The 18,151-nt window shown below is 39.2% G+C and overlaps 1 protein-coding gene across 1 annotated transcript in view; it reads right to left on the bottom strand.

Moving 5' to 3' along the window:
* The window catches only part of LOC104462375 (ras-specific guanine nucleotide-releasing factor RalGPS1-like), a gene marked incomplete at its 5' end in the record, with an annotated part of 26,412 nt that extends 8,518 nt beyond the window's left edge, over positions 1-17,894 (bottom strand). Inside the window, 3 exons of the mRNA XM_010074291.1 lie at positions 10,023-10,090; positions 15,801-15,894; positions 17,757-17,894. Of these exons, the coding sequence (XP_010072593.1) occupies positions 10,023-10,090; positions 15,801-15,894; positions 17,757-17,894 (300 nt within the window). The remainder of the gene's footprint in view (positions 1-10,022; positions 10,091-15,800; positions 15,895-17,756) is intronic.
* Between the last annotated feature and the right edge of the window lie 257 nt (positions 17,895-18,151).

Raw genomic sequence — 18,151 nt, 5'->3', positions numbered from 1 at the left:
AGCAATGCTCACACATGTTTTGAATTTTGTTCACAACTCCATGTTGTGAATAAACTGTAAACAATCTGCTCATACTGACTCACAGCTTGAGCATGTAAGAGGAAGCTGGGGCTTTTCATCTATCTAATCGCCAGACAGATGCATTACTTCTCAGTCATCTATGAGCTCTAGAGATGTCTCACTGCAATTATTCTTCCTCTCATTTTACAGATTTTGTGAGGCCTCACAGAAAACATGGACAAGCTGTTCTCATTCCAGTTCCTTGATGCTGTTCGCAACAAGCTGGCAGTGAACTTCCCAATACGGAGGAGAACAACATGGCCTGCCACCATCCTCAGCGAATGCAAGGCTGGGTTCACAACAAACAGTCGCGATTTCACTGTGACAGGCACTGAGATTTCGCTGGTGTCTGTGACAGAAGTGAGAACGGTGGTCGCCAAGGGGCCGTCTGCCCCGTATCCATCTCCCGACTCGGTGCAGCTCAGGCAGCAGCGACACAGACTCCCTCCACTTCTCGGGGGCTCCAGCGACCTCGGCTTAGCCAGCTTCTGGCCTCTAACCGAAAACCACCCGTGAAGAGGCAGACAGAGACAGGAACTTTGTGATGGGAAAAACCACCTACAACTATCATCAGAATCCTTACGGAAATGCCTGGCCTCAAATCCGTGATCAACAAAAAAACACCCTAAACAAAACCCCAACACTCCAGGGCACAGACAACAGACACGTAACAGAAACGGTTCTGAGAGGGTGTCTGGCCACTGGAACCGGCTCTCCAGGGAAGCGGTCACGGCACCCAGCCTGTCAGAGTACAGGGAGCACCTGGACAGTGCTCTTAGTAATATAATTTAGTTTTAGGTAGTCCTGTGAGGAGCAGGGAGTTGGAGTCAATGATCCCTATGGGTCCCTTCCAACTTGAGATATCCTACAAGTCTTCTGCTACAGGGTCTACTCCATCTCACCCCCAGCACAGAAGTTATTCATCAGTTTCTTCTGCCTTGAACTGAGGATTCATGAGACAGAAGAAGAAACAGGAGAACCAGTAATGAGTTTGTCCAAGTAAGAGGTAAAAAATAATATAAATAGATGCAAGACACTTTACTGTACCTATGCACTCTGCAATATCGACTTATATCAAATTGTATGAAATACAGGAATTAATTCTGAATTACCTGTACTTTTATTTCCCCATAGCCTAGACTCAGGAATTTCACTATGAACTGGGTCACTACTATGAAGAATTGCAAAGGTTTTTCCCTTGCAGTAAGGGGAAAAATCTCATCCACACAGTATTCTGCAAACCGCTCACTGTGCTGTTGAATTAACAACGAAAGGAGCCCCAAGGCAAGCAGAAAAAGGAAACCACTACTCGCAACAGAGAGAGGAGAAACGAGTTAATTAGAGGAACCTTCAGTAATATCATTCATCAGATCATCAATTTACTGGGAGAATAAAAAGAGAAAACAGTCTGCAATCCTGTTTTCTAACTCATTCCTATACCTGTCCATAGGAGAGCATTTTTGCCTGCCTGTCTGCTCCATCGCGTGATTGAGAATTTGTGAAACAGGACACAGGTAGCATGAGTCGCTGGTGTATGTGGCTTCAGAGAAGGTCTTATGCTTAAAGGCCACATGTCAAAGTAACTGTTAAATTTTCTAATATGTAAGAGTTTAAAGGATTAAGTTTCTCACTGTGGAGAGTCACAGAGCTGAAAGCAAGACAACAGATCAATCGATTTCATTCTGAGACAATGTTCATTGAAACAAAGCATGGAGACTGCACCAAAACTACTTTCTCTAGAGAAAGAAGAGCAAAACAGCAAGTTTTGTGCTGACACAACCAAGCCATTATAAAATCAAAGTCAGCTGGATTTGACTCTAGGTATTTTAAACTATTTGTAGGTTCAAATGTTATTGCTATCAAAACCTACAAAAAACAAGAGATGCTGTCTACCAATAAAAATAGTTCTTTTGGAGCTTTTGTTCTACACTCCTTTTTTTTAGAAATTAGATCCCCATTTAGGAAGCATGGAGTGAAATGTGCACTCACACAAATACAACAAAAAATATTTAAAGATTTAGCATTATAGCTTGATTTTAGCAAGAGCTTTTACTACCTGGACAGCTTCAGAACAGAAAAAGTTTGTTAAAAAAACCCCCTGAAACGAATGATGTAATGTGTCTAAAGGGCCTGCGTATCTCAGACTGAAAATAAGATTATAGAAACAGACATCAGTTCAGGTTAAAATATTACCAGGCTAAGATGAGATGTGTCAACGGTGACAGAATTAGTGGAAATAGGTATAGGAGCCTTACAGCTTAAGCCAGCAGTTCCAGCCTGGCTTCCTTGCTATTACACGTGGCAAGCAGAATTGCTTTCCTCAGTCCTGTGAAAGGAGGTAATGGACTTATTCTAATGCCTGGTTAGGTGTCTTTAGTGAAGACCTTGATGACAGAAAAGAGAATGCTTTGTGGGATAAGATGACAGAAATACCAGCAGTGCTGGAGTGGCCATTTTCCCTGTAGTTCTGCATCTTCCTCATCTCCAAGGCAAGAGAAGGAAATATGCAGAGTTTGGCTCTGTTAGCCCTGTGCTAAGGTAAAAAGAATCTGAGCTTAAAAACCTTTACAAGTTTTTTGCATCTGCTCTGCTGTCGAACGTCTATGAAGAAGAACGGCGAAGGTCAGCGTTCCCGTTCGGCAGGACGGGCGCTGCAGGGCACGCGCGGCTCAACACGACGTCTGGGGCGTCAGCAGGAGTGACGGGGCACAGGGGAGATGACCGCACCTCTGTGGAGGGGCAAGAGGCAAGACAGCCTGTGCCAAGACGGATGCTGAAGAGGGTAAGTGGTGAGGTACCGATGAAAACTGCAGAGAGCAAGGGCTGTTTATGGACATACCAGACTGCTGAGCAATTAGCTGGGGAAGCTATGCCTGATACTGCTGATAACAAAATTCCAATATTTAAATTCATTTGAGATTGAGTTATTTTGCCCCTTTTTTTTCCAATAAGTGAAGTCATCTGCTACTGCTAACTATCCTCTTCCCTCTCCTGGCTCCGCTCCTAGTGCATACTGTTACCATGATTGCTATTCTGTTATTTTGCCTTTCATGGAGACAAAGCACTCTTAGTAGGATTTTCCAGTCAGCTGGCACGAACAAGGGTTAGTTTGGTTTTCATTATTTCTCAGCATCATTTTCAAGACTACGCTGACATGCACAAAAATAATGTATAAAAATATTAAAACATTATTAAAAATTTGTTTGTGTTAGGGAACGTGAGACAACTTCATCCGAGTGAGCCCAGTGCTGTTCAAAGATCTGTGGCAAGAACATTTGGAAAAGTTTACACATATCCCAAAGGATCTCACTGTTTTTTCCTTTGCATAATTTTTCCATGAATAATCCTTCAAATGTTATAAATGAATGTTACTTTTGCAATCCTTCAGTAGAACATGTGAACATTTACAGTCTCCAGAGTTTTAAAAAAAGCAACAGGGTGAAGGAGTTACAGTTCACAGTTTTTCTCCGCTAAAAATCTACCAATAAACCAATACTAGGCACCCAAACAGAAGACTGAAAATGAGTTGCACGTTACATGCTGACAAACAGAGTGATTTTTCAGGAAGGTAAAACAGTCTCAACTTTTTACTGTTTTTTTGGTGAGCAGCTAAGAAGTAAAACTGATACTTACAAGCTCTGTTTCTAAAACTTAATAAAGACATTCCAAGCCACAGATTCTCTAGTTAAATCTCTGCTGTAGATTTTTACTGTTCTGTTGCCATTGTAACCAAAGTCAGTGGGTGACAATTAGAACTTTCAAATAGAAAGACCTACTTACAAAACACACAATAAAGAACTTAAGAAGAATTTTGTGCACAGAATCAAGAATAATGCAAAAAAAAAAAAATCTAGAATGATGGCTATTGTAAAAGCATAGTTTTAATTTTCAGAGTATTGCTTCACAATTCAACTAAAGCCTATTAACGCATACAACATGAAAGAAACGAGCAAACTACGAACAAGAATCAGAGCCTTTGGCTGCACCTCTCTTGTGAGCCCCCCAAAAGCCCATTAAAAAAAAAAAAAAAGGTGTGTTTTGGTCAGACAAATTGAAGTCTGCCTGCTCTCTTTGGAAACGGTGTGCAAAGGCCTGTTGCTGCAGAGGTCAGGAAGATAATTTTGGTTACTGAATGAATGTACTCTTTTTTTCAAAAGGACTATGAACTATTCCTAATACCATGCCCTGGGAGTAAAGGGAACACAAAAAGGATTTGGTACTTCTGCCACATGATCTCTGTGGCTGTAATTAGTGTCCTGTTGTAATCTCCATCTCCACTCTGTGTAACAGCAAAAGGTGCAGACACAGTTATAAAAAGTAATTTGGAAATATTCTGCAGTGCTTTTTTTTTTACTCTAAGGACAATAAGGGGGATAGAAGATTAGTCTGTCTACTTTGGCAATCAAGAATTTCTAAATCTAGAAATATCATAGAAAGTAAAAGATTAATTCACTGTTTCATTACAGACTTTATATTTTCTTCCACAATCCTCCTCCTCTTTTCATTTTTTGCATTTAAGAATACGTTAAGTTTAGGGAAACATTCAGCAGAAATCATGAGTGAGATTGCTGCAAATAAGCTGCCTTTGCTGCACTGTCTTTTTCTTCTGTAAGTATTTTTCTTTCACTGACAGTCCAGATCAACCACAATTTTCTCAAGTGCCTTCTACTTCTGTGTAAAGAACATCCTGCTATCTGTTTACATTTTCCTTCAATCATCCTCAGTTTCTTTAATTTGTCTTTCCCTTTTCCAGCTACAGCTTGTTCTTTTTTCTTGATTCCTTTCTACTTGTCGTCGAGCCTTCCTTTATTACAGCCTTCAGTGGATTTTCAGGTGAAATGTGCAGGTTTACTTTCCTAAATAATTGGAAAAGAGCTTAAAGAAGTTGAAAAACAAACTTCTTAATTTAGTAATGCAAAAAAAAAAGTCATGATACAGACAGTTCCTTCCTCCCTCAAACTCAACTGATTTGCTTTGTGCAATTAACCTCCCATCTCAAATAAACAAGCAAACAAAGAATGAGAGATTGAGAGAGACCTGGAGTATGTGGTATTCTTCTGCTTCACTTTACTTCCAGGTTCTATTTCTCAGAACCTATTCTAGAATACACTTACTAGGCAATTTATTAAAAGATGTTTCTTCATAGCCCTTATTGTCTCATATATATATATCCTCGGTTCTGTAGCAAGAACAGTTTGGCCCAGGTGTGGGGTTTTTTTTGGTTTTTTGTTTTGGTTTTTTTTAGGTTTGGTTTTTTTTTTTTTTAAATGCTATCACCTACCAGTGCCAAGAATGCTTGGAATAGATAGATGCATGGTTTGCAGCGAGGGAGGAAACACTGACGTGTTTGTCCATCTTTTGTGATGTCCATCAATAACAATTATGAAAAAGAGAACTTTCAATCGCATGAGCATATTAACCTGTACTTTTTCTTCCCGTGAATTTAAGTGTAACAGGGAATTGTGCTGGGTTATTATCTCAGGATACTGATGTCCCTTACGGGGCAGGTGTGGCTCAGGCGGGCGCAGCCCCGTCCACCCTGTCTCCATGGCTGCTATGAAAAATGTGTATGTGTGTGTGTGTGTGTGGAAGTAGTTCAATCTTCTTGGACTGTTCAGCTCTGGGTTACTTTTTTTTTGCTATAATTGCCAGAAAGGGACCAATTAAGTGACTTGGACACAGAAAGGAGTTTGTTGACATGAGTATAGGACATGTCAAAACGCAGAAAATGGACCCTGGAGGAGTTTGCCCAGTAGTGCTCAGTCCAGCATCTCCAAGAGAAGGACTGTAGAAATATGTTGATAATGTAGTGAAAGATGGAATCACAGTACAGGCAAGATCATAGTATAGTTAGCAAGGACAGCAGCAATGGCAAACCAGACAAGTGCACCAGAAACCTGGGGCACCCTGTCTGTGCCACTCTGTCAAGACCAAGCACAGCCAACCGCACTTCTAAGCTACTTCTGACGGCGCAGTTAAGCACACTTCAGTGTATTTCCTTCAAATGCTTCCTGAATAGAGGCGATACTTTCAATTTTAGGTGTTACTTTTATGGAGTCACTAATTGTCAGCATTTGTGTTACTTATACTGCGCCGGTGGAATGTGTAAAATCCTGACTTACACTTCAGCAAAAATGTTGAATTTCCTGCAGCTGGATCTGCAGGGTAGTGCATGAGCTTGGATGATGTCCACATTGGCAGTGAAGACATACCCACTGTGAGAGCACTGCTGCAGGGAAACTCTGAAGTTTGGGTTCAACAAAATACATTAACCAATCCATCAAAAAAAAAACTTCTTTCAGAAATTATTTCAGGTGACTGCTCTGAAGAAAGAGACTGGGAAAAAAAAAAAAAAAAAAGAGCAGAAAAGCCCCTTGTCCTTCGGCTGTTTTATATGTTCTTAACATTCCTGGAGAGTAACAGCTTGGTAGTTAGAATAAGCATCAGTAAACTAGGACATTAAAGAGACTTTTTGGTAAGGCAGCTGCAGAAAGTAATACAAAGTGATAAAGTTAAAAACTGAGCACGACCATTCTCTCCCTGATAACTTTATATTTGCTTTGACAGAATATTATTCTACAATTTTTGTGAAGCTTTGGTCTGTTAGGAAAAAAAACACAGCACACTAATTCTATCTGGATTTAGTTGTTGATAACAACATGTGAATCCCACACATTTGTCTGGTATTAATTTATTTCAAAAATATTCAAATGAGTTGTAAAAACTTGCAGGGAAAGTATCAGAGATGAGGAGATTGGAAATGAGTATAAGTTTGAAAATAAAGAGCAAAGTTTTCTGGATAGTCTATAAACTTCTGTGAAGAAAACTCAGTTCTTCCATTTCTACCTTAAATACAGGGTAAGAAAAGCAGACACTATGCACATGAAGCAATAACCAAGTGCTTGCAGGAGGATTAGACAATCCTCATTTCCACAGAATGATTGGCTGCTAAAGCACTTAGCACAAACTATTTATTAGTTGCCAAAGCAACCAGTAAAACAAATGGCAAAACTAAATGTCAGCTCAGTGTTTACACAGAAAATGATGCTGTGGGGTTTTTTATTCTACAATGCTGGGACTGCTGTACAGACGTCAGTGGTGTAGTATACCCACTTCCAGAGGGTTACAACTGTGCAAACATCCCAGTCTGTCTTCCTCCTGTTTCTACATTTTCTGCGTTTTTAACTCCTACATATCACATACTTTATATCTAACAAATCTTCTGCTTCTAATTAATTAAAATAAATGCTGAAAGTTCTTTAGCAACTCTCAAAGCTGAATGGACTCACCACAATGGGCTGAATTTTACTCCAATAACAAAAAAGAGAATACACCTGTTTCAGACTACTTACTCCAGAGTTTGTTAAAAATCACAGAATCATGATGACCAGTCTTTCAGTCACTTAGTATAAGATAAAATTTTCTGGATACAGTAATTATTTTAACATTATTTTGCCTTTTAATATTGTTTTCCAAGACAGGATAACGTGGTATATTTCAGAGAACAAGTAACCATTTTCCATATTCCAATTAGCACTGCACCCTGAACGTTTCAAAACAACATTAAGATGACAAAGAACACGCATAAAGTTTTCTATACTGAGGTACACTTGGTGTGCAAATTCTAAGGAACTTCAGTTGCTTAGAAGGCTAACTCATTTACCATATTATTACATTAAATCTTCTCTTTTGTTCTGGGAAAATGTGGAATTAGCCTTCCAAAACAATCTGTCTAATAGCTGTACCATAAACGCTGGGCACCTCCCAGCCAGCACTGCAGGAACACAGACGTCTTTTACAGCTAATCCAACTGGAAACTGTGAACAGTTAGCATACTATAAGCTCTCCAGCTACATTCTCTCTCTCTCTCAAATCACGGCAAGACAGAATGAACAGACTTATGCTGCTGCCAAGGAAGCTGTGTGAATCACATAGTTCCTGAAAGCACACAATTAAACTGTTTAAAGCTCCTTTTCGAACGCTACTTGCGAGAGACAAGAATCTCTGCAGTGTTATGGAAAGCACGAAATCTTCCTGTGAAAGCACTATTCACAATTATATATGCAACTGGCAATTAAATGAGACCACCTTAGCCACTAATATACCAAGCATAGCTTGTTGTTAGACATTCACTTTAATCCAATGTCTGCCTCCTGTTTGAATTTACTGGAAAACCAGTTGGCAACCAAAGCGGAAAACAGACACATGATTTTCTCCGGTACTTTACAAACAGAAATACTGAAGGATTTAACTGTTTTTATTGAGCCTCACACTCATAAAGATACTTTAAGGGGAAAAAAAGAAGTCTACAATGTCCTTGGCTAGAATATACTGCTAATCTTTCGAAAGAGAGAAAACTGAAGCTGGGTACAAGACAAAGTCACAACACTGGGAAGGAAAATCAATTTCCATTATCAACACAAGTAATTATACTTTAGGACATGAAGAAGACACTATTCCCTGCACTTCAATCCCTTACAGACTTTGTAATTATTACCACGATACGGAGCTTCTCTGTGACTGGAAACACACGGCCACCCGCAGGAAGGCAGCACGTCACACGCAGAACTCAACCAGACTCACTGCTATTAGCGTAACATTAACTTTTTGACTATCAGGAGAACTGAACTGATGACTGCCCTTTTGGGCCAAGAACCTTTATCTTACCTTAAAATCACTAGGTTCAGACTTCTATACCATGAACTATTGACTAGAACATTAAACTACTGCCTAAACTATTTTGAGATCATCTCTTATCATTATAGCTTGTGGAAATAATCTGAAACTATAATTTGAATCCAAATAAAGTTGATTCAAATACCTTTGAATGTGCTGTTTTTAATTCTCCATGGTCAAATGTCTCATTACTGCTATTTGGGCATTTTAGCTTGGTATTATTCAAGACTAACATAAAGCTATATCTCTATTTATTAATGTTGTAAAATAAACAATAAATTGTTACCTTCATACTTAGTTAAATATCAATTTGAATTCATGCTAACCTAATTCACTAACCTTCTCCAGGACTTGATTTGGTTTGTCAATAAAGTACACTGTTTTCCCTTTTGTAGCACTTTTGCAGCCACATAGGTGCAGGTCACTGAAAAAGTCATGTCTTACAAAATGCTGGTGGCATTCATTGTCTGAGTGACTCCAAGTGAGAGCTCTTCAGCTGAGCTAGAAATACAGCAGTCCACAAGTGTGTCAAGCTTCCAAAGGAAACAGTAACAGATGAACGGAGCAACAGGAATGACTCAAGACGTGGTTTCTAGTTGTCATATTAATTCTCGAAATAATGCAGCCTCACAGAGCATACAGGGGCACTTCAGATTCAGAGGGAAGAGCTCACCCTCTCCCAGTACTGCCAGGCACCGGGTGACCCTGGTCAATCGAGCAGGTCCTACTGAACACCGTACCCTGCCTGAGCTCACTGCAGTATACAGCCACATTATTTGCCTGGCTCAGGAGAGTTCAAAGTTCTCATTTCCAACTTTGGAACTGTATTTTTACCTGCCTTCCACTACAGTTCTAATAAAGCCCAAGCCTTTGATTACGAATTACAGAGTACTGGTGATGATCACATACTGTGCTGCGACAACTGAAGTTAGAACTTCCACAATCATCCCAAGGAAACGTTAACATCAAAACCCTAGCGTAAAGCATTTAAACATCAGCAATACGATTAAAAAAATGAGCAAGAGGTTGGGAGGGGACACAGCCAGGACAGCTGGCCCAAGCTGACCAAAGAGATATTCGTCCCACATGAGGTGCTCAGCAATAAAAGCTCAGAGGGGTGGTGGAGGGGGACATTAATTATTAAGGCGTTTGTCTTACGAAGCAATGTCCAGCCACAGCCTGGGAAACAGGGCTGCAGCGGCTGCAGCAGTTGCTTCGCATGAGCACCGTTGCCTTCTGCAATTAAAATTATTTCCTTACTCAAGTTTTCAAATTAAGTTTTATACCTGCAAGATCTTCTTTGGAGGATACCAGTCGAGGAGAGCTGTTACCTGGCTCAATTCTTAATGATAATCTGGAAAAACAAGTTTTTAGAGAAATTAACAAAAAAGTTTTCTCTTAGTTGAAAGAAACTAAATAATTATTTTGGCAGTGGTAAGCAGGAATTTTACTTTGTTGGAAGTATACTTACTTAATTAGTTATATAACAAAACAGTGTATTTTTTAAAGTAAATCACTACCTGTTAGATCCAAGAAAGAAAGTGTGAGGGAGGACTATGAAAACAGAAATGGAAATTGCTATTTTATACTCCCTATCAGTGTAAAAATATAAGTTCATATAGTCTTTCATCTGAAAGAAAATCTCCAAAAGTTAGTCAATTTAGATACAAACCTAAGCAAACATTTTATTTCCACTGTGCATGAAAAGTGAATTTTTTTCTGTTACCATGTGGAAATGTGCACTCAGAAGTAGCTATCTATAAAGATTAGTTACCATGACTTATAGAAAAGGAGCGTAAGTGGGTAAAGTGACCAACACTTAATAGCAAAAGAAGATAATTAGAAGAAATATATATATTTTATATACATAATGTTACATGCCCTCTGCCTCAGTGCATGTGTTTTATGGTGCACTCACTGTTGCCTTGTCTCAGCACTCCAACCCATGTCTTGATCTCGCAGTGCATACGGCTCCTGCCTCCTCTCAAGTTCATGCACTCTTACCTTGGGTCCTTTGTTCTGAACCAGTTGGACAAAAAAGTATGGAGGACTAAAATGTCAAGTAAGTTTTAACGGAATAGGCATAAAACCAAAAGAAATAACTGCTGTCATTGCACAGCATTAAACACACAAAGAAGTTGTGAAGGTTTCAAGCTACAGACTGCAGCACTTTGCTGTATACAAACACCAGTGAAAGTCTTTTTAACTTCCAGGCAACTACTTCTACTACACTGTTTCTCTCTTTCTGTTTAAAAATATTCTTGTAAAGAAGAAAAGGGGAAGACAACACCTTCATGTTTTCAACACGGTTTTAGAGAGAGGGATGGTATCACTGTACAGTCTAGAAAGCACCTGTGGTGTGTGCGGCACTTAAAAGTTCACTGACAGAGCAACGAGTCAGTCTTCCGTGCTATAAAATGAGATTACATGACTCTCCAAGGGTCATCTCTTCAGAAAATGTAAAGTTAGATAATGTTGTTTCTCTGGTTATGTTAAAGTACACTCTGAAATCTTAGCCCTTGCCGAATCTCTGATAGTTTGGTCACTGACTTCAACAATGCCAAAATACTGCAATGTTTTCAAAATAATAAAAAAGCAATTTAGCTATTCAACTTAGGAAAATATAGGATGTATTAGAAGAACAACAAATCAATATGAGCCTAAAATTGAGTTCTGGTAAATATAAAATACCCACACTGACATGTCTAACAAAATATTTAAAATGAACCGTGAAAAAAGGGAATATACTCTGACAATGAGATGTCATTCCTGGGCCACCATCTCTCCTCTTCCCTCTCTTCCCCAGAAGACTGGAAACAATAAAAACCATTTTTATTTCAAAGAAGAGATACTGACAGTCAGTGCAGTTTCAACCAGTCTTGGCTTGTTTGTCACCACCCAACTGCATTTTTGCAATTCCTCTGACACTGCATTTTCCAGCAGGAAGCACAAGGTACATGCACGCGCACACACAGGCTCAGCAGCGGTGTCTCCCAAAAAACACCCAGAGCCAGAGCCTTTGGCCCCGCAGAGCTCAGTGTGACACCACCAGAGGTCTGGGCAGGCTTTGACACCCAATGTGCCGGTGTCACCATATAGCTCCTTTGAGAGAAACCTTCCTGACCAGCAGGAGAAGAGGCACCTCACACAACGCAGCTGGGTACCTCTGCAGCCCACTGGCTGCCAGCGGTGTGCCGAGACACCCGTGATTAGCAGCACATCTGGGGTACAACTGGAAGGAATCCTGATGCTTTAGGTCCTATTTTTGCCCCCTTAGTCTTGCAACCAGCAGATGTTATAATTTCTGAGCTTCTGCAGAGAACAGTACATGGGCTGAGCGAGAAAGATCTATTATTTTTAGGACATGACATCATTTTCAGGGGTTTTCTGGAGCGTTCCTACTTGATGACAAGCATGAACCTAAAGCAAGCAATTGCATTGGCACAAAAAATTGTAGAGAAAAGCCTTGTTTATATAAAGCGGCTGCCAAATTTTCCTTTTCAGTGCAATTATGGTTCTCATTTGGCAAAACGTGCTGAGATGCTGCCAATACATTTTAGGGCAACTATCTAAGCTTCTCTCCCCGACAGCCTGGTACGGAGACAGCTCTGTGCTCCCTGTCGAAGGCCACGCACACATCTCTTCAGTGCACACTAACGCTGTCCCTGACTCAAAGAGAGTGGTCACTGGAAGGAGGAAGAGAGAGGGGATTCTTTCCCATTATATAAACTCAGCAGTCTTTGCCTTTTTAAGGTTTACAGTTTCTTCTGGCATGGGACCAGAAAATGCTATGAAACTGAAGATCCATTAGGGAAAGCTGAGAGGAAAATGTGAAATCAAATATTCAAAACAAAATCCAAAAACTTCTCATCAAATACAAAGATGGAAGAGGAAAGAGAGTTCTCTTTAAGGGAACTTGTGATGAGTTTTGATGAATACAGACTTTAATTTAAAGCTTTATTCTGATGAAACAAATGTGGTAGAATAAGGTCACATTTCTCCAGTGTATATAAACTGCAGCAACTTTACTATGCTATGAATCAAATCCTTCCCCCATTTTAAGACTTCTTGTGACTTCAGTCCAGTTTTTTCTTGCTGTAGTGAAGCCTAGAAAGAAAACTTCTAAATTTGACTGAAATATTCTCACAATTAACTAGATCAAAAGTACTAAATGATCTTTAAGATACATCTAATACCTTTCAGCGTGATCAGCAAGGCTGCTGCTGAAGTTAAAATGATTTTCAAATTTAAACTGGAATTACTATGACTTGTAGTTTTTCCAGATATAATGTTATATAAACCACTTGTTTAATCTATTTTTCCTAAGATACTACAAGCTACTGTACATATAATGTTAACATTGATGCATCATCAGGAAACTCCATCTAAAAATAAAATTAAGCAACATGACCAGTTTCTTGAATCCAATCCAGGGGCTGTAAAACCTACACTGACTACAATTCTTCACCTTTACCAGTTACTACTCAGTTTAATTTTGCTCTGTGTTCATTACTTTAACGAAGCATGGAAGTATGTGGGAAGTTAGTAAATAATGACCATTTGTTAAATTGTAACAGAGATTTAAACCTCAGACTACCCGTAACACAAGTCTCGGACTGCCTGACCTTTTCAGAAGGCTGTCCGCACTGCTGATGTCCAACCTGCATCTGTTGCACAGTGCATCTCTATTTGTGAAACACACACAATGTCATGAGACTGAGAAAGGGAAGAACACACGCATTCGATCATCAGTACTCTGGCAGGAATTCTAATTCCATGAAGCAGATATATTTTGCTATGAAAACATCATACAAACACATTTTTTTTTGTCCAACAAATTTTCCTACAGAAACATCACTATTCTCAGTATCAGAGACCAGCCAGACACAAAGGCACAAGCCTGTTAAACCACAGCCACGTATGATCGCTTGCAGTGAAACACCCAGTGCTCGTTCAGCTTCTTTTGCTGAAGTTTGCCCTAAGCAAGGGGACAGATTTTGGACATTTTCTCTCTATTTGAAGCATGTCCTGATAATACTTGGAGAAGTTCCAAAATAATACATTGTCTGAATGGTTTTACTTTTAGAACTGTTCTCTCAGGAAAAGCAAAGTTCCACACACGCTGATCACAAGAATTTATCCACATGGAGCGATCTGGCTGAGGAGCAGCGGTGTGCACAGTGGCCTGACCCAGAGCAGAGCGGAACAGCTCGAGGCAGCTGGAGTTACCACCAACTGCAGCTATGTTCAAAATCAAAGAGAAAAGGCAAACCCCGTGACTCATGCTGTGCTCAAACACGTGGGGTTTTGTCTCTGCTACAGTGACACCTTTTTTCCCTGAACTGTCTCATCAGGGTTTTGCATCTGTATGCCAGCGACATCAGCTACAACTGCAGAGAAACGCAGAACGGGCAGGGTAAGTCATTCTTCATGCTCATATGTACGTGACCACGCACTGGCAACACAGTCTTCCGATTCACTGAATCTGCTCTGTTCCTTTCACAAACACTCACTGGTACCCTTCCTTTCATTACCTGATCAAGTTTCAATATGAAATAATTTAATCATGTGTCTCACTACTCCGATTAAGAACCCGTTCCAGAATTCCATGACGGTTCTGATGGTTAGGAACCGCATTTCAACATTTACCTTCCAAAGTTTTGTATTCATTTATTCTTGTGCTACTACTACAATCTAGTTTAAATTGCCCTTTACCCTTCCTATTTGCTCCCAATTTTCTTTATACATAGTGATTCTGTTACCTAAACTCCTCCTCTCCTAGGCTGGAGCCAACCCTTACAAGTCTGACATTACAGGACAGAGTTTATTCACCTCATTGCACCAGCATCTTCTTAAACCCACTCTAAGCACGGATGGCCAGAACAGCACACAGCACTCCAGATAAGGTCTCACCAGCTCCTTTTGAAGCAGTATTAACAATCTAATGTTTTATAGAAACACGATATCTGACAGGGGGTAGGGATGAATTTGTCTTTTCGTGCCTGTATCTCCCTGCTAACAGACATCTACTGATCAACACCACAAATTATTGTTACATGTACAGCATTTTGATTTTTGTGTCACTACCATTTTAGTCAGCAGACCATCTGACTCTTCCTTTGTGAAATCCAAATCATCTCTGCTTTGATTAACCCTTCCAACACTGTTTTATTAGCAGATGGTTGAAGTACACACAAATTCTGAGACAAAGTTCTTAACTGGAGTATTTAATATAACAGGTAACAAGGCTGGTTTTAAAGTAGTTCATTAGCAACCTTGCTCTCCAAAACATATTCTAAAATCTTTCATACTACCATCATATTACTGAGCATCTGGTTGCCTTGAATACTTTTAATTCTGCTCATCTAAATAGAGGCACTATATTCGTCAATAGCTAGTAATATAGCATTGCATCCACCTCGGTTGCGTTATTTAAAACCTTGGCTGCTAGACCTATGATTTAATGTACTAGTTCTTTCAGAATCATCGTCCAGGGATTATCACCTCCTTTAACTGGAGCACATTCACATACTGTCCAATGTGCTCTACGGTGTCTATTTCACACCACTGTGTGGGTTAGTTCTTCTCCACCTCTTTTGTAAGAATTGCTTTAACGTGCTTAAATCCTCAAAATTGTCAGGTTTATACCTTAAGAACCAGCTTCTTAGAAAGAGGAACTTGAAATTAGAAGATTTTTTAATGTATTATTTACAATAGCATAAAGTCAATCCTGGATATCTTGGAGACAGCTTCAGGGTTCCTGAGCACAATTCCCAGAATACTACCATTATGTAATAGAATAAAGACTAGATTTTCATCTGCTTTTAACTTTTACAAGATATTTCATTCTGGAAATCTAGTTAGAGTAATGAAGGAAGACTGTCATTCTGGATTTTACTCAGGCATCCTGGTATTATCAGCTCCATTAATAAAATATTAAGAACACCAGACAGACTCCAAAACATCTTCAGCCAATGGCTCTTTGTTCAACTCTTAATCAAAGTAATAGTCAAGTGATCTCTCCATTAAGTTCTCCAAAACCTGAAGAAAAGAATGGTACTTACTTATAATTGTCATCTTCTACGAATTTCTGAAGTTCTTCAATGTAACGGACAGACTTCAAATACTTTTGCACATGGGGCAGTGTTGTAAGATGATCTGTGGAGTGTTCAAACAAAAAAAAAAGATGAACACTCACATCATCCAAAATTAATTATTCTTTAAGGGATTTTTTTTGTTCTCCTAGTTATTTTAATGGAAACAGAGAATTTGAACTTTCCTAAAGAATAAATCAGGCAGAAATATTACTTTGACTCTAAGAAGACGTTAAAGATTTGATTGAGCAAAAGTGATCATAGAATCATAGAATCATTAAGGTTGGAAAAGACCTCAAGGATCATCAAGTCCAACCCAACACCACCTAACTCACTAAACCATTCCCCTAAGCACCACATCTACACGTTTCTTGAACACCTCCAGGGATGGTGACTCAACCACCTCCCTAGGTAGCCTGTTCCAATGTCTGACCACTCTTTCAGTGAAGAAATTTTTCCTAATATCCAGCCTAAACTGGATGCTCAGTTGTTAAAGAAAACACGGCTGCCTTTCACCATCATGAAAACTAGTGGATTTTATCATATGCTATCTCACAAGTGGAAAACAGTTATTTGCTGCAAACCCTGCTTGAATTTTGTGCTCATTCTTCTGGGGGAAATAAAAGCCTCCAGCCACGCCTGTCAGTGCTTCTCATATGAACGTGAAGTGGAGAGACTTATAAATTACAGTGGTGAATACCAAGAAAGACAGACAAGTTCAGAATGATGTTTGGTGCATGGACAGGAACATGCCGTGTGGTATCTAGTTTAACTTTTACGCTCTCATAAAGACAGCTGTTTCAAAGGCACCCATTATTCCAGAACATTGTTACTTCAAGGCCATATTTTAATTTTAATTCCGTTTTTATCAAAAGCACTCAAAATTAATGCACACTAATGCAGGAAGCCACCAAAACTGTGAAAAGGAAAGAGTCAGTGAAATAATGAAGTTTCTTTGTCATTTCAAGTATTCAAAGAAAATGAAACACACAATAAGAACAAGATAGTAGAATAATTTAGCTATTCAGAATGATACACTATTATGTCTAGTCTAAATAGTTTATAATACCAAAGTTGACAACAAAGGACAAAGGCTGGATACTTAAGCATACACAAGTAATTTCTTGCCTCGTTTTCTCACAATCTAACATTTAATTTTTCTTCTGTTCAAAACTCTGCAAAACTGTAGCATTTAAATGTTCTGAATTTATTTAATTGTACAGCTGCTCTCAAGGTTTTCCAGCTTGTTTCATGTAAGCAAAGAAAAGTCATGCTAGGTCACCAACAGTACATCGAGTATTCGGCAAGACCCCAAAATCAGCACATTTCTTGACATAAGGGTTCACTAACAGGCTAGAATTGCAGAAATGAATTTTAGAGTAAAATCTTGTTAAAGAAAAGAAGCAGCCCCCTCGTGTTCCTCACTTCATCAACAAGTGAGGTATGTGGAAAAGCTTAACACACAATTTAACAAGTATGGATTTAAATATTTGTATTTCATTTTGTAAACATATAATCAGGATACTAACAATAAAATGATAATAAAGTTAACACATGCTGCACTCCAAAGACGTCGTATTACTGCAAAGGAAAGGAAAGATATTAAGATAATTCTCTGCACCTCTTGTTTCTGGTGGAAACAGATTATAAACCAAAGCCAATAGCTGTACTTGAAAGTATGTCCACACATAGCAGTAAACTCTGTACCACTTCTGTTATAGCTCCTACAATTTAGAACACATGCTTGTTTGCCTAATTTACCTAATTGAAGCTGTACGGAAGTGGGAGGTACGTCGCTTACCAGTGACCAACTCTACCAACACTGGCCTCGTGTGTTGCCTTTACACAGGACCAAAACCTGCTTTCAAAGTGCTGTACTAAAGAAGTTTCAGTTAAGGCTTAATAGCGGTAACAAAATTTACCAACCATAGTTACAGGAGACTTGCAGATCAGCTATTATTCTGAGAATATTGTTCATTTGATTGGATCTTTGTTCATTCTCCATAATGCTGCCTGAAGCGGGATACGCAGAATCAATGTAGATTAAATCCAGGAGATATATTCCTGAAACAAACAAATCAATCAACCAATTGATCATGTGTTTCAAACAGAAATAGCTGCATAATTTTTAATGAATGTAATAGCTAGCGACTATTTACCCCCACTGTGGTCCGGGTGCACTGAACAAAGGAGAGCTTGGGATTTGCATGTTGAAACATTTTATAATTAACTCTTGAGTTCTACCACACCTCTTACAAAAGGACAGGAAAGATTTTTATATGGGCTAACGCCTGCTATGAGCAGTTCGTGGGACTGCAACG

Source organism: Pterocles gutturalis, unplaced genomic scaffold (genome assembly GCF_000699245.1).
Source record: "Pterocles gutturalis isolate BGI_N339 unplaced genomic scaffold, ASM69924v1 scaffold15152, whole genome shotgun sequence".
NCBI classification, from domain to species: domain Eukaryota; kingdom Metazoa; phylum Chordata; class Aves; order Pterocliformes; family Pteroclidae; genus Pterocles; species Pterocles gutturalis.
Note: the sequence above shows the minus strand (reverse complement) of the source record. Positions and strands in the feature narration are given on the sequence as shown.